Source organism: Sinocyclocheilus grahami, unplaced genomic scaffold, assembly GCF_001515645.1.
Source record: "Sinocyclocheilus grahami isolate Dianchi unplaced genomic scaffold, SAMN03320097.WGS_v1.1 scaffold348.1, whole genome shotgun sequence".
Lineage (NCBI taxonomy): Eukaryota > Metazoa > Chordata > Actinopteri > Cypriniformes > Cyprinidae > Sinocyclocheilus > Sinocyclocheilus grahami.
This window is the reverse complement of record NW_015505527.1, coordinates 616665-633802: the sequence shown is the minus strand read 5'-3', so window position 1 is coordinate 633802 and position 17138 is coordinate 616665. Positions and strand designations below refer to the sequence as shown.

General features: G+C 39.4%; 1 protein-coding gene and 1 pseudogene across 2 annotated transcripts; both read left to right on the top strand.

Annotated features, from left to right (window-relative positions):
• Positions 1 to 2701: 2701 nt before the first annotated feature.
• Positions 2702 to 11272, top strand: LOC107548470 (tubulin polymerization-promoting protein family member 3-like). 2 transcript variants are annotated; one of them, XM_016229167.1, is made up of 5 exons: positions 2702 to 2865; positions 9630 to 9827; positions 9954 to 10107; positions 10188 to 10341; positions 10848 to 11272. In XM_016229167.1, exons 2-5 carry the CDS (start codon positions 9631 to 9633, stop codon positions 10886 to 10888), a joined length of 546 nt encoding a protein of 181 aa, XP_016084653.1. In that variant the 5' UTR covers positions 2702 to 2865; position 9630; the 3' UTR covers positions 10889 to 11272. The 2 variants fall into 2 exon arrangements, with proteins under 2 accessions (XP_016084653.1, XP_016084652.1); XM_016229166.1 differs by lacking the exon at positions 10848 to 11272 and having other exon boundaries at positions 10188 to 10783.
• A 1938-nt stretch (positions 11273 to 13210) lies between these two features.
• Positions 13211 to 16609, top strand: LOC107548468 (complement C1q-like protein 4; annotated as a pseudogene).
• Positions 16610 to 17138: the final 529 nt, after the last annotated feature.

Below are 17138 nucleotides of genomic sequence, written 5' to 3'. Positions count from 1 at the left end.
AGAAAGAAAGGTGAATTGAAAGAGCAGCTGAAGCAGGAACACACCCGTATTTATAGATCAGAAAGAAGGGTGGAGGAAGGGACCACAATAGTTTACATAGATGAGGGATTGTAAGGCACATGTAACTTGCATTTCTATTCCAGAAAAAAACATTCAGAACACAATTTCAGCATTATAGCAAATGTCAAAGCAAGTTTAAAGGCACTGTTCACCCAAAACAGAAAATTCTGTTCTCATGTCGTTCCAAACTGGTATGAATGATGTTGAAAACAACATTGGACCCTACTGACTGTCATGGACAATACATTTGTCCAAAGTATCTTCTTTTATGCTTCATAGAGGAAACAAAGTAATACAAGTTTTGACTCATTTTCATATTTGGGTGAACTATTCCTGTAAGGTTCTAACAACTCTAACAAATGAAAGTGAACAGCCAAGGCACTCTCTCTATTTCTGCATATGAACTGCAGTGAAATTTAAAACTGTTTTGTCTGTAAATATGGAAACTTGTTAGAATAAATTTGTCTAGTCAGTGCTTGCCTTCTGTAAGTAAACTACAGTGACGTGACAGCTCAGTGTGTACTGTAAACACTCAGCATAGTATTATGCAGGTAAAGCATAAACAATTAAATGCTGGATATGAAGAATTTCAAGGTCAAACTGACTGGTGACATGAAGGGAAACTCACTACAGCATGCTTTGGATCGTATACGTATATGTATATTTCTTCCATTACCTGGCCATTTTTCTGGCACCCAATGAATCTGTTTACACAGATGGTACTAAAACGATTATTGTTATTTTATTTTGGGTAGTTTTCCACTGTTTTTGTCTCATTTTAGGTGTTTTTTTTACATTTATTATTCTTGTTTAGTTTGAGAAATGTTTTCTTCATAGTTTTAGTATTCACCTTATTTTTCAATATAGAAACTATTTCCTGTGAATGTGCGATTCATTAGCCGCTATACTGTATATAGGTAAAGAGAAAAATTACAAAGTGTGGTAAATGGCAAAATTATTTGTGATTATGGTTACGATTATGAATAAAATATACTATAAATACTGGTTGGTTTCACGCAGCATAATGCCCTTGCTCTTACATTACATTACATTATGTTAAAAATGTGTCTTTGCAGGCCCAGGGAGGGAACGGTAAAGGATGCTGAGCCGCCATCTGGATGAGCTGCCAGACCTGCACTTCAGAGAAAATACACACATTCTTTGCACACATTGCAACACCCTATTAATACTATTTAAACATTGTTTATAAGCCACAGCCGTGATCATGTGCTTCCTTATGATCACAGTCCATTCATCTTCTTGAATATGCAACAGCTACATACCTAATACTTTTGTGTTCACATGGACCATAAACTTGGAAAAATGTTTGTTAAATTCATGTCACAAAGAATTCAGGCTGTTCTGGGGTCAACAGAGGTCCAACCCATTTTAGGAAGGTGACCTAATAAAGTTGAAATTGCATGTATATATATCACTGGTTAGTAAATGGATACATTTAGTTTAAATACTGAATGAAAAGTAACATTTATGAGTACTCTTATATTCATGTCTTCAATGCTAAATTTCCAAACTTCTTCCACCGGTCTCAAAACATTTACATACACAAATGTCTCCAGAGTCCAGACATTTTGGTACTTTTTCCAATTGTCATTTTCTATAAGGCTCAAGTGTTGCAGACATTTATAACGCTTTTTGCAGCTTGTAATCTATATCTTCAGCAAGTAATAACCTATGAATGGATCGGTTTAATGCTTGTGACCTTCAGGATTCATTTGTCTTCAGGTTGTTTGTAGCCATTGAATGTAATATGCGACCAATTTTTCTAGCATACTGTAGAGAGAGCTCTTGTAGTTCATATAAAGCAAAGTTATGCTATTCTTATTCAAAGTCTTTTTCCAGTACTGCATTTAAATTGTTGCACTGCTGAATAAATATTTTTATTATAAATAAATTGTTTGACTGAGGATATACTGGAGATGCACAATCTCAGCTCATTATTTTATCTCCAAAATGTATTGCAAAATGTAGTCAAGTTGACAGCAATTTTTGTAAATTGTTAGCAAAAAAAATCTAAAGTTGTTTTTTATCCAACAATGTGTTTATTTAATTCACCAGGACTTACCTTAGTTTGGACATATGCAGATATAATTATATGTTCATATGTGAAGTTATTGTAGATATTATGTTGGCCTATTCTGGTTATAGCAATCATTGTTAATTCCATTACCGCACATCACATTTACAACTGGAATATGACCAAATTCCAATTATGGTTTCAAAAGGGGTAGCTTCAAACTGATGCAAGAGAAATACCATTTTGAGTTCCCCAAATAATCTTTCTATGAACAAAGTCTTAAAATAACATAAAAAAGAAGAAACCTAGTCCAACTACGTTTGTGTGTGCGTGTGTGGCTTCACTATGTAACATCTGAACGCTGCGCCGCAGAGATTGATGGAGAGGGTGTGGCAGCAGAGAGAGACAAAAACAAAGACAGAAGGAGGAGAGCAGGAGGAGGAGGGAGAGAGGGTTGAAAGTGAAGGACTGCTATATCTAGTCAGCAAAGTAGAAAAGAGGACAAATAAAAGGGCCAAAGAGGCAGAGAAAATCAAAAAGCAGAAAGACAAGAGGGCCTGTGGCAGAAAGAGAGAGAGAGAGGAGAGAGTGATGTCATCATTTGTGCTGGGCTGTGCTCTCTCCTCCCCTCTGTCTTGCGTCATTGTACACACACACACACACACACACCTACCAGGCAGAGACGAAGACAGAGGAACACACACACACATTCAGCATCCTTTCAGTAGCAGCTTAGCATCAGTATCCAGGATTGTCCAACTCACTCTCAGGTAGGCTGGATCTCCCTCTCAATAACACACACCCATCCGGAAGCATCTGTTATACGTACAAGACCAAACAGGGCTTTATGCAGGAGATATAGTTAGCATATTTTCATAGTACTGTTTTCAGATGATACAGTGCACTATTTGCATTATTTGACAGATGCATTATTTGACTATGTACAATAAGTGCCTATGGAATAAAGGAACATAAGCTCTATTACTTGTTTACCAGAGTCCTTTCATTTATAATAAAGCAAGAGTTTCATGCATTTTTTTGAGTAATTTTTATTTAATTTACTAGTATTCCATTATTCTGCCTATAAAGATATGCATATTTATTTATATTTTATATTAGGGCTGCACGATATTGGAAAAAACTCACATTACGATATTTTATTTTCTGTGATATATATTGCGATATGAAAAAAAAAAATCACCAGATGACTTGAATAGCTCTATTTGGAAAAAAATTATCAATAATAAAAATGTACGGGTGCGAGTTCTGTTACAGAATGCTGTTGTTATGCCCGTAAATAACCGAACTGTGTGTGAACGTAACCGTATTAAGGACTCAAAAACGCATCAACCGTATTCTGCTGCAGTGTGAACATGGCCATAATTTCGCGCTTATGTGTAATTTCAGGCACAATTAGACGCAGAAGTGAATGGAATTCAGTGTTCATATGCATCTGCGTGGCTCTCACCGTGTCTACACCGGATGCGAGCGGCGGTGCACGGCTTGACAAAATACTATAGAACCCATTATAATCAGTGATGCTGTCTACACTGGATGCGGCGTGACACGAAAAATCCCGACAGTAAACTGATGCCTCATTCTATTTATGACGAACTGACACAACGTTCAAATGACAACGGTCGCTTTGTCGTGTCCAGTGTAGACACGGTGTCTGTGTGTGAGCAAAGAAAACAATCAGTATAAATGTAATGATCAGTATACTAAGCATGCACATCCTGTGATGTGACTATTGCGAATGCGCACATAGCGTTATTGATGCTGAAACGATATATCATGCAGCCCTATTATATATATATATATTTATGGATAGAAGATCCAATATTAGAGAGAGGGCAGGGGGGACTCAAAGTCAGCTGAAGCTAAATTAGTAAAGTGGACTTCATTAAGGCATTTAGTGAGAGTAATATACATTATGTGTGTGTGTGTGTGTGGTAAATGAGCATGACATTTGTGAGTATGGAAGATAATGGAGCAATGTGGGACAGTAACTCTGGGTAATAGAAGATCCAATATTAGAGAGAGGGCAGGGGGGACTCAAAGTCAGCTGAAGCTAAATTAGTAAAGTGGACTTCATTAAGGCTTTTAGTGAGAGTAATATACATTATGTGTGTGTGTGTGTGTGTGTGTGTGGTAAATGAGCATGACATTTGTGAGTATGGAAGATAATGGAGCAATGTGGGACAGTAACTCTGGGTGTAACCAGAACATTACAGAAGCTTTCGCTGTACATAACCAGCACACATAAATATATGACAATATTAACACAACAGTACAGCATTGAGTAAAACAGTAACTTTAAAAACAATACACATTACAATTTTCATTAAAATGCAAAGCGGATTCATTAAGAGGCGTCTTTCCACTAGAACAGGGGTGTCAAACTCAATTCCTGGAGGGCCGGAGCCCTGCAGAGTTTAGATTCAACCCTAATTAAACACACCTGATCTAACTAATCAAGTCCTTCAGGCCTATTTGAAAACTACATGGTATGTGTGCTGGAGCAGGGTTGGAACAAAACTCTGCAGGCTTCCGGCCCTCCAGGAATTGAGTTTGACACCCCTGCACTAGAAGATCTGGAATGCTTCTGTGAAACTGTAAGGATATCTAGCTGGAGTGCCTGTGAGCTTCACTAGAGGGCACTCCACTCCAGACTTTTGCCACTTTACCCAGGACTCCATTTCCCATAATCCTTTGCACGGACTCATCAATTGCATCACCTGTCTTTCATCAGATCTCATCATCAGTTCACAGCTAGCTCACATTAGTAGGACTTTAAAAGTAGCACACACACTCTCTATCTTCGTTGGTGATTGAATGTTTCCTAGTTTTCATGTTTTCTAGTTTCCATGTTTCCTTGCCTTCATGTTTTGATCCTTGGACTGTTACCTTGTTTTTGATTGATTGCTGCCTGCCCTGACTATTGCCTGACTTGTGGATTACTCTTTTGCCTTTGCCCTGGATGTGTTTGTTTGCTGGTGTTTGACCCTGCCTGTTCTGACTACGCTCAATGGAATAAAGCCTGCACGTGGATCCCCACTTTGTTGTCACCTCCTGTTAAAGCCATCTTAATTTTGCCTTAATTGTCGTTTTGAATTAAGTAGAATATGCAACATTTATTGAGATTGTGATTGCCATATACATTTTTGTCCTTGAGCTGAATACCTACGTCTAGTGTTGCATACTGGTCACTGCACCTAAATAATACCTGTAGGGTCCTGCTTAAAGGTATGTAGTTGTCAACCTAAGATGCCTGTCAGTTAATACAAACAATTGTACAACCGCATGGCGGTAGGTTGCTTTGTGAGTGTGGAAACTCTAAATGGATTATACTTTCCTGAAGCATGTTGACTGGATGGATATTGGCTGGCACACCTCCCTTCGTTACAGAATCACCAGCCAACCCCGGATCCAGTGGCTTTTTCAGTGTTGCAGACCTATCATGGACCCAGTTGACCAGCTACTTCACCTTCGGCAAAAGGACCTGTCTATCGAGGAGTACATTCATCTATTCTGTGAGTTTTCACACCGTGTGCTGATTTATGATGAGATTTTGTTTAAGGACTTGTTCTGTTTTGGACTCAGTGAGCCAACGAAGCCATTGTTACCCGAAGGGGATTATAATGATAGTTTGAGAGATTTTATGGACTATGCTCTGTCGTTATGTGGCTCTACTTTCACTGTGAGAGAAGCAGAACCTATCCACAAAATGGTTACCATCCCAGAAATGTTTTGCAAAATGGCTACCAGCTCAAAGACTGTTCATAAAATGGCTGCCAGCTCAGAGATTGTTCACAAAATGGCAGCCAGCCCAGAGAATTTCCACAACATGGCCACCGTTCCAGAGTCTCGTCCCATCATGGCTGCTGTTCCAGAGTCTCATCATGTCACAGTTGATCTTCCAGAGTCTTGTCTTGTCTCAGTTGATCTTCCAGAACCTCGTCTCATCTCAGCTGATCTTCCAGAATCTCATCACTTCTTAGCTTATCTTTTTCAGTGTTGCAGACCTATCATGGACCCAGTTGACCAGCTACTTCACCTTCGGCAAAAGGACCTGTCTATCGAGGAGTACATTCATCTATTCTGTGAGTTTTCACACCGTGTGCTGATTTATGATGAGATTTTGTTTAAGGACTTGTTCTGTTTTGGACTCAGTGAGCCAACGAAGCCATTGTTACCCGAAGGGGATTATAATGATAGTTTGAGAGATTTTATGGACTATGCTCTGTCGTTATGTGGCTCTACTTTCACTGTGAGAGAAGCAGAACCTATCCACAAAAGGGTTACCATCCCAGAAACGTTTTGCAAAATGGCTACCAGCTCAGAGACTGTTCATAAAATGGCTGCCAGCTCAAAGACTGTTCATAAAATGGCTGCCAGCTCAGAGATTGTTCACAAAATGGCAGCCAGCCCAGAGAATTTCCACAACATGGCCACCGTTCCAGAGTCTCGTCCCATCATGGCTGCCGTTCCAGAGTCTCATCATGTCACAGTTGATCTTCCAGAGTCTTGTCTTGTCTCAGTTGATCTTCCAGAACCTCGTCTCATCTCAGCTGATCTTCCAGAATCTCATCACTTCTTAGCTGATCATCCAGAGTCTCGTCACGTCATGTCAAGTCTGCCAAGCCAGAGCCTGCTCACATCAAGTCTGCCCAGCCAGAGCCTGTTCACATCAGGGCCGCCATGCCAGAGCCTCCGGCCTTTAGGGATGTCAAGCCACAGTCCTCAGCCATCACAGATGCCACTCCAGTGTTCCAGAGCATCGTGAATGTTGCATTTGAAGACAAAGTCAGTCCCAAGGCGTTCGAGGCTGGCATCCAGCATGGAGGAACCTCAGTTGGTGTCAGTGCAAGCTGCTGGCATTCCAAGGGTCTCTACGTTCCCAAGCCATGCAGATTCTGCACCCACGAGCCACGCAGACTCTACGCTCACTAGACAAGCAGATTCTATGCTCCCAAGCACCCCTCTCTCTGTACAATCAAGTGACATGATTTCAGCATTCTCAAGTGACACGGTTTCAATGCTAGCAAGTCTACTGACCGCTACTCACTCCTGTTCCCCAGGCACAGCACCATCAGTCTCGGAAATAGACAATGTACTCTCTGTCCTGCCAGATATGGCTACGGCCATTCTCTGTGTTTGGGCTGCACACACCACCGTAGTTTCCCCAGAGGTGGCAGCCTTCACTGCAGAACCTCCCGAGGTGGTGGCGCCCACTCTACTCCCCGAATCTGATCCCAAGTCTAGCCCGGAGAAGGCCCCTGTTCCCTAGTCTAGCCCAGAGAGGATTTCAGTCCATGACCACTGCCCCATGTTTATTTCCACTCATGACCTCAGTCTTGTGTCTGCTTCAGCCTCGGAACAAAGCTCAGTGTTCGCTCCAGCCCCTGACCTTAGTGTAATGATGTCTACAGCTCTTGTGCCCAGTACAAAAATGGCTTTAGTTCATGAATCTGCTCCCGAGTCCACTCTAGTCCCAGAGTCTGCTCCAGAATTCGCTGGACTCTCTGAATCCATTTCGAGCCTCCTTCAGCCCCCAAGTTTGCTCCAGAGCTCACTCCTGTCCATGGGTCCGCTCCCGAGTTGGTTCCAGTCTATGAGTCTGATCCAGAGTCTGCTCCTGTTCCCCCTGAAGTAGCAACTTCTGTTGCAGAACCTCCTCTAACAGTAGTAGCACTCGTTCCCGAGCTCATGGTGTTCCCTGTCACCTCTGTTTCTACCACGGACATTATTATCGAACTCTCCCTGTTACCTGATGCCTCTGTTACGGCCATGAGTGTCATCTCTGAACTATCTGTGTCTGTTGAAGCTCCTGTTGCTACTGCTGCAGAACCTCCAAAGGTGGTGGCATCCACTGCAGAACCTCTAGAGGTGACAGCATCCCCTGCAGAACCTCCAGAGTTAGCGGGGGTGTTCGCTTCAGCTACTCTTTAGACAGGGGTGCCCACTTATGAACTCTTTGTCTGTACTGACGAGGTCATGGAGACCGTCAGTGAATCCCCTGTTATACCAGTCTCGGCCCTAGAAGCCAATCATGACATCTCAGCCCTGCCTATTACGGTCGCTAAGACTGCCTCTGAATGCACTCAATGCACTGTCCCGGTCAAAGGGGCCTCTACCAAACTCTCTGATTGCCCTGTCATAACCAAGAAGGTCATCTGTGAACTCTCTGCCTGTCCTGTCACGGCTATGGAGGCCGTCTGTGAATTCTCTGCCTATCCTGTTCCGACCAAGGAGGTAGTTTCTAAACTCTGTCCAGCCACATTCAAAAGGGCTACCCCTGAACTCTCTGCTCGCCCTGTTACGGCCAAAGATGATGTTTCTGAACTGTCTGCAGTCCTGTTACGGCCGTTGAGGCCATTGTTAACCTCTCTGTGCTCTAAGCTCCAGTTCTGCCTGATCCGACCTTGTTGGTATCCTGCACCATTAGTTCCGCCCTGGTGGTCTTCAGCTCTACCGTGGTGGTTCTTAGCTCTGCACTGGTGGTCTTCTGCTCTGCCCTGGTGGTCGTCAGCTCCGCAGGGGTGGTTCTCGGCTCTGCTCTGGTGGTCTTCAGCTCTGTCTGCTCCGTCGTGGTGGTCCTCAGCTCTGCTTTGGTGGTCTTCTGCTCCATTCTGGTGGTCTTCAACTCCGCCGTGGTGGTTCTTAGCTCTGCTCTGGTGGTATTCTGCTCCACTCTGGTGGTCTTCAGCTCTGCCGTGGCTCCCTGCTCCATCGGCGTCACCCTGGCTCATTGCACCGCCCTGGCACTCTGCTCTGCCGGCTTCGCCCTGGTTCTCTGCTCCGCTGGCTCCGCCTGGGCTTACTGCTCCGCCCTGGCTTCCTGCTCCACTGGCTTCCATGTTTCCTTGCCTTCGTGTTTTGATCCTTAAACTGTTACCTTGTTTTTGATTGATTGCTGCCTGCCCTGACTAATGCCTGACTTGTGGATTACTCTTTTGCCTTTGCCCTGGATGTGTTTATTTGCTGGTGTTTGACCCTGCCTATTCTGACTACGCTCAATGGAATAAAGTCTGCACGTGGATCCCCAATTTGTTGTCACACCTCCCTTCATTACAGTAACAAAAATCAGAATCTGCTATGGCTGCACATGAACAGGTGAACATACGTGTTATCATGTCAAAGATTTACAGCTGGAACTATTAAAATCATTTTAAAATTTAAGAATAAACCTGAAATGAAATATAAATATTACACGAAAAACTACTAAAACTAGAAGTGAAATAAAAATAAAGCAAAACAAAAATAAAAAATATATAAAAATGACAAAAGCACAAAAATTACTCAAACTAAAATTAAAAAGACATGAAAATCTAACAATAAATGCTAATTTAAAATAATAATTCTAACTCTATAATAGTATATGAATAATACTAAAATAACTGGATCAATCATGAGGCTAGGAGTGGAAAGATCAGTGTTATAATAATGCAATACAACAAAATTTCATAAGCAAAACTGTAAAACATCTGTCTTTCTTTCTCTGTCTTTCTTTCTCTCATACTTGATCTGACAGCATGGCTGAAGGTTCGGGTGAAGTATCACTGGCAGATGTTGAGACAGCATTTCATAAATTTGCAGTTCATGGAGACACCAAAGCGATGGGGAAGGAGATGAACGGAAAAAACTTTATCAAGCTGTGTAAGGACTGCAAGGTCATCGATGGCAAAACTGTCACCAGCACGGATGTGGACATCATCTTTAGCAAAGTCAAGTATGATTATCCTCACAATGACTGACAGCGAACAGTTTTTCATTGAATGCTGTGCTTCACATGCATGACTGGACCTAAGGCTGTGCTGTTTTGTATCTGCTTTTTTCTGTTTTGTATGTGTTTTAGGGCTAAATCAGCACGTGTCATCACATTTGAGCAGTTCACTCAAGCCATGGCTGAGTTGGCCACAAAACGTTTTAAAGGGAAGAGCCAGGAAGAGGCAGTACAGCTTCTCTATGGTCTCATTGCTGGCAAAGAACCCGCCAATGTTGGTGTCACTGTGAGTACCAGCCAGTCTATTTTTGCAGATTAAGCAATAAACATGCACAATAACCACTGATAATCTTTTTCTCTCCACAGAAAGTGGCAAAAGCCTCTGCTGTAGACAGGTTAACAGACACCAGCAAGTACACTGGTTCTCATAAGGAGCGCTTTAATGAGTCGGGAAAGGGAAAAGGCCGTTCAGGGAGGGAAGACATCCCTGATGCCAGCGGCTACGTTTCAGCATACAAAGGCCAAGGCTCCTATGACAGCAAAGTAAAAGAGGATGAGTGAAAGGAAAAGATGAATGCTGAAGAATGCTTTATGAATGACATAATGAGCCTATGTCTGAAGTCTTCCTGGTTTTATTTCAGCAGCTGTGTCGTGGCTTGCCTACAAAAACAAACCCCTGGCTAAAACCTTGCACGAAAACCAGTGTCTTTATTACTTTTACACTTGCGAGCACTTCACAGTTAATGTTCTACTACCATTATAAATCATAAACACTCTTTGGTGATGCTTGTTTTTTTTTACACTGGTTCTTACCACCATGTAGCGACCTGCCTGTCTGTCCATACCTGCTAGCTACCTGAAAAACATCCATTTGAATCCCAGGGAACACGCATGCTGACAAGATACATATCTTGAATGCAAGCCATTTCAGACAAATAAATTAATGAGAATTTAAGACAAAAACAAATAATAACCCAAAAATGAAAACTGTCATTCTTTACTCACGCTCACGTCATTCCAAACAAGGCCAAGGCTCCTATGACAGCAAAGTAAAAGAGGATGAGTGAAAGGAAAAGATGAATGCTGAAGAATGCTTTATGAATGACATAATGAGCCTATGTCTGAAGTCTTCCTGGTTTTATTTCAGCAGCTGTGTCGTGGCTTGCCTACAAAAACAAACCCCTGGCTAAAACCTTGCACGAAAACCAGTGTCTTTATTACTTTTACACTTGCGAGCACTTCACAGTTAATGTTCTACTACCATTATAAATCATAAACACTCTTTGGTGATGCTTGTTTTTTTTTACACTGGTTCTTACCACCATGTAGAGACCTGCCTGTCTGTCCATACCTGCTAGCTACCTGAAAAACATCCATTTGAATCCCAGGGAACACGCATGCTGACAAGATACATATCTTGAATGCAAGCCATTTCAGACAAATAAATTAATGAGAATTTTTTTTTGTGTAACATAAAACAAGACTTTTGAGAAAATGTCCTAGTGTTTTCCCCCCAATGGTCACCAAACAGTTTGATTACCAAAATTCTTCAAAATATTTTATTTCAGCAGCTGTGTCGTGGCTTGCCTACAAAAACAAACCCCTGGCTAAAACCTTGCACGAAAACCAGTGTCTTTATTACTTTTACACTTGCGAGCACTTCACAGTTAATGTTCTACTACCATTATAAATCATAAACACTCTTTGGTGATGCTTGTTTTTTTTTACACTGGTTCTTACCACCATGTAGAGACCTGCCTGTCTGTCCATACCTGCTAGCTACCTGAAAAACATCCATTTGAATCCCAGGGAACACGCATGCTGACAAGATACATATCTTGAATGCAAGCCATTTCAGACAAATAAATTAATGATTTTTTTTTTTTGTGTAACATAAAACAAGACTTTTGAGAAAATGTCCTAGTGTTTTCCTCCCAATGGTCACCAAACAGTTTGATTACCAAAATTCTTCAAAATATCTTCTTGACTCTGTAATGTACAGAACAAGTAATTTGTACTGATTTGAAACAACATGAAGGTGAGTAAATGACTTTTGTTTGAGGATTTTGTTTTTTGTGTGAACTATCCCTTTAAAGTGCTTCTTACTCTCTGCTGGGGTTAATATTTTGCTGGCTAAATTAAGTTTATTGTGCGCTGTTTGAGCTTCTTGGCTTTGTTGCACTGAGATCTCTATCAGACTGTAAACACTGAACTGAGTTAACACAAATAAAGTAAAATAAAGAAACTCCATGTGAGAATACTTAAATTACAGCACACATTCTTGTGACTTTTTGCATCTTCTCTGGCTGCTGTATTGTACTGTAGACAGAGGTGTGGTGTGTTTCTTTGAATAGCTGTCCTTTCCTGGGAAAGTGCATGTCTGATTGCTCAGAAAAGATAGCAGCTTTAAATTCTTGCATTCAGTTTCATCACATTTCATGGCATTGATGCATATCATTGTGTGGCGGTATAGTGTAAAGCTCAGTGGAGTTTTGTATTTCAGTGCATCTGAGGGAAATCACAGTCACAGGAGCGGATTTCCCTTTGTCATTTCCCATTTTCCTTGTTGTAGTTTTTTTTAATTAATATTGCTGATGTACACCTCCTCTTCACAAACAAATCTGATTCTCCCTCCTTGAAAAATGGAGGAGGAGTGCTGCCAGGATATAAAGCTGAATATAACACAGACTCCAATTTTCACACACTTACACTGAGACTCAAAAGGCAGAAACAGACACAGCCGTGAAACATGAAAGGTGAGAAAATAATAACTGATTCTGTAAAGATGCTGGGGTTAATATTTTGCTGGCTAAATTAAGTTTATTGTGCGCTGTTTGAGCTTCTTGGCTTTGTTGCACTGAGATCTCTATCAGACTGTAAACACTGAACTGAGTTAACACAAATAAAGTAAAATAAAGAAACTCCATGTGAGAATACTTAAATTACAGCACACATTCTTGTGACTTTTTGCATCTTCTCTGGCTGCTGTATTGTACTGTAGACAGAGGTGTGGTGTGTTTCTTTGAATAGCTGTCCTTTCCTGGGAAAGTGCATGTCTGATTGCTCAGAAAAGATAGCAGCTTTAAATTCTTGCATTCAGTTTCATCACATTTCATGGCATTGATGCATATCATTGTGTGGCGGTATAGTGTAAAGCTCAGTGGAGTTTTGTATTTCAGTGCATCTGAGGGAAATCACAGTCACAGGAGCTGATTTCCCTTTGTCATTTCCCATTTTCCTTGTTGTAGTTTTTTTTAATTAATATTGCTGATGTACACCTCCTCTTCACAAACAAATCTGATTCTCCCTCCTTGAAAAATGGAGGAGTGCTGCCAGGATATAAAGCTGAATATAACACAGACTCCAATTTTCACACACTTACACTGAGACTCAAAAGGCAGAAACAGACACAGCCGTGAAACATGAAAGGTGAGAAAATAATAACTGATTCTGTAAAGAATGATTTATTATGATAGCAAAAGTCTAACTGACAAACTTGACAGATCATTGCACCTGTTAAAAGTCATTGCTTGCTTTGTAATTAATAAAGTTTTGAATAATATTTATTTTGGTTATATTTTATTTTATATAAAATTAAATTAATTATTATTTATTTTTATTTGTTTATATACATTTTTATTTATTTATAGCATTTATTGCAAGTCTAGTCTATTTGAAACTTACACATGTTTCAGAATAAGCTTTTTAATAATTAAAATAGGAAACAGAGAACTGACAGGGAGACAGGAACATGAGAATAACGAACCGACAAACACACATTGAACGGAGTGGCCTATAAAGGGCTCGCTAACGAGTTGCAGCTGGCATGCTCTGATTGAGCACCAGCTGCAACCACTAACGAGTGACGTACGCACATACAAGCACATGACAAGACGCAGAAAGACCGTCCGGACCCATGAACCGTGACAGAATGATTTATTATGATAGCAAAAGTCTAACTGACAAACTTGACAGATCATTGCACCTGTTAAAAGACATTGCTTGCTTTGTAGTTAATAAAGTTTTGAATAATATTTATTTTGGTTATATTTTATTTTATATAAAATAAAATTAATTATTATTTATTTTTATTTGTTTATATACATTTTTATTTATTTATAGCATTTATTGCAAGTCTAGTCTATTTGAAACTTACACATGTTTCAGAATAAGCTTTTTAATAATTAAAATAAAATTAACAAAAGCTTCAAGAGGGTTTTTCCAAATTTTTTGTTCAGATTTTAAACAAAATAAAATTTAATAAATAATCAATTGTAATTTTTTTTTCATATTTAGAATATTTACCATCTAATATTTTGGTTAGATAACGCATTTTGGTTTTAGGTTTTAAAACAACTTTGATGAAAGGTTTTGATCCACTTCAAATGTTGACTAGTGTATATTAAATTGAGTTAGATATTAGTTCGCCCTGATGAAATCTGCAAACTTTTTCAGATTTTATAGGAAAAAATCTGTGGAATCCTACAGAATCGATTTAAACCTAGCAACATGTGTTTAATAGAGCTGAGATTACTGCACACTTATTGGTAGCCTAAATAATTTTTTTCTAAACATTTTGTCACATTTTGTCACATTGTACAGACAACATAATAGTTTCATGAAAGTTATGACGGAATATGATTACGCATTGTAAACAGTTTAATCAGGAAAAGGTGTTGTGCTGTTCTGTGTGTTGCCGCTGGTGCTGGGCCAGGAAAGGACCTTCAGCTGGGATGGACCAGGACAAACCCTTACTCCAGATCCTATCAACCGTAAGTCTTAGCAAATCTCCCAGAAAATCTTAATAATATGGAAATTTTCAGCAATATGAAATACACCAAAATGTAAAGCTAGATATCATGTGTGACTAATATCTTTATTGCTCTCTCACTAGCATGTCTGACTGACCAGAACTCATGTGGTTGTTGTGTGATGCAGAAGAAAAAATGGGAGTTTAAACTCATACTAGAGTTTAATATTTAAACTCTAGTATGAATTCACTGGAGGATTTGCTGGCCAGAGCACAAAACACACTGAGAAACATCAGAGGTAGGCTAAACACATTAGGGATGTAATGATGCACCCCTAGCCAGTTGAAAATTGATACAAATATATATAGAAGAAATATCGTCATAAGATATATATTAGAAATACGTCATAGAAGAAATATATGACGATTCAAATCTGTTGAGATGTTAAACAAATCGCAATACAGTTGAGGGTAGGAGTTTATATGAATGTATGTCTGAGGGGAACTGACTGAAAGTTTAGATGCTATATTATTTTCATCTTGCCTCCATATAATGCATATTAAAGTAGTGTTCATAAGCGCAGCACTGTTTTGTTTACAGCGGCAAACAAGGAAATGCTATATTGTTGCTGTTCCACAAGCGCCACCTGCTGTCAGAGAGTGAATTTGTGTTCTCATTCAGCTCAACTGCTGTTTTTTTTGTCGTGCAGATGTTTCACAAAATTAAGTCTGATCATTCTGTTTTTGCTTCAAATTTCAAAATTATGCAGTCTAACTTAGATTAAAAACTGCTCATGCTGCAAGTGGTTGCCTCTAATTTTAAATGGTCATTTATTTTTTGTTATTTATTTGATTTGAGGTTTATTTTAAATTTAATAATTTAGTAATAATTTAGTTTTGTTATTTGACTTATTTCAGTTTCACAAAAATATGTGCAGCATTTTGTCCAAGTTATAATAAAAGGACACCTTTTCATTTATAATTTTTCTTAAATCTCATTTAGTTAGAAACAGTGAGAAAAGCACTGTGAATTGTTACCTCCCTAAAACACACACAGTATGAGAAGCTTTTGTTTCCTAACACTTACAAACTAAACAGGCAAAATAAAACAAACATTTGAGTAGTCTTAAATGAAATGCTGTTTTAAAAACTATGTAGAAAAAACATTATGTTGGTTAAAAACAGCATCTAATCTGTTGGCCTTATTTATAATTTTTTTTGCCATATTTTCACATATGCATTTCACAAATTCTTTACTCTTTAGACAGTCGAGTGGCATTTTCTGTGGGTCTAACCGACAAGAGACGTTGCATTGGTCCATTGAGGGCAGCGACAAATGTGGTCTATCAGAGCATCTTCATCAACATTGGAGAGGCCTATAACTCATCCACTGGTGTGTTCACGGTTCCACGGTCAGGCGTGTATAACCTGGCATTTACTGTGTTCCGCGATGCAGGCTCACCAGGCGCATCGCTGTCTGTCTGTGCCAGCATCAGGAGGAAGGGTGTGGCTCTAGCTGCACTTAGGGAGATTTATGAGCAAGACCAGGAGGATCAGGCCACTGCCGTCCTGCTTATGCAGCTCAGCACAGGGGACCGCATTATCATCAGTCTCCAGGCTGGCTGCTGGATCTGTGATGATCAGAATCACTATAACACATTTAGTGGTTTTCTGCTGTATGCTACAGAGTGAAGCACACACACACACACACACACACATGCTTTAAAAGCTATATTAGTGAGGAGCTCTTATAGATGCAGTGGTTTTCATACAAAGATTATGAATTCTAAACCAAATATCACACAAACCTGTCGACTTTCCTAGATCTGAAGCAAAACTTGATTTGGTAAATGTATATAAATTTTAATGAGTGAAGACCTATTTAAATGAAGCTGGTTTTCAACAGGTTTTACTATACTTTGACACTGTCTGAACCATATAAACAATCCTAGACACACACACATACGGATTGTAAGATAAAAGAATGTTGCAAAGGCACAGATGTTGATCTAACATTAATAAAATGTTGACATGAAAAACAAAATTGTGTGGCATTTTAACTTCTCTTTTAGAATTTCATCTCTATTATTTTATTTTTATATAAAATATTTGTTATGCCTATCCTCTCTTTAATTTTGTAAACTAAATTTAAAAATTTCATATATTATATTATATTATAATATAATATTACATTATATTATATGATAAACACTTACAAGTATATTGTATGTTTATAATTTTAGTATCATGGTTTATATTTGTAGTATCATACAATACATAATTGAAACAAAAAACTGTCTAACATCAACAGCCTTGTGGAAACACATCTAGCAAAAGTAAAGGTCAACACACACACACACACAAAAGATCCTGACCTATTCGTTTAAATTTTTTTCACAATTAATAATGGACAATTCCAAAAAATCTATTTGGATGGAGTTTCTTGCCACTGTGGCCCTTTGGCTTGCTTAGTTGGGGACACATGATAACACTGGCAATATTATTGACTTGACTGCACAAAGACTATTGAATAAGAATCTGAACTGAACTGAGCTGGATGATGACAT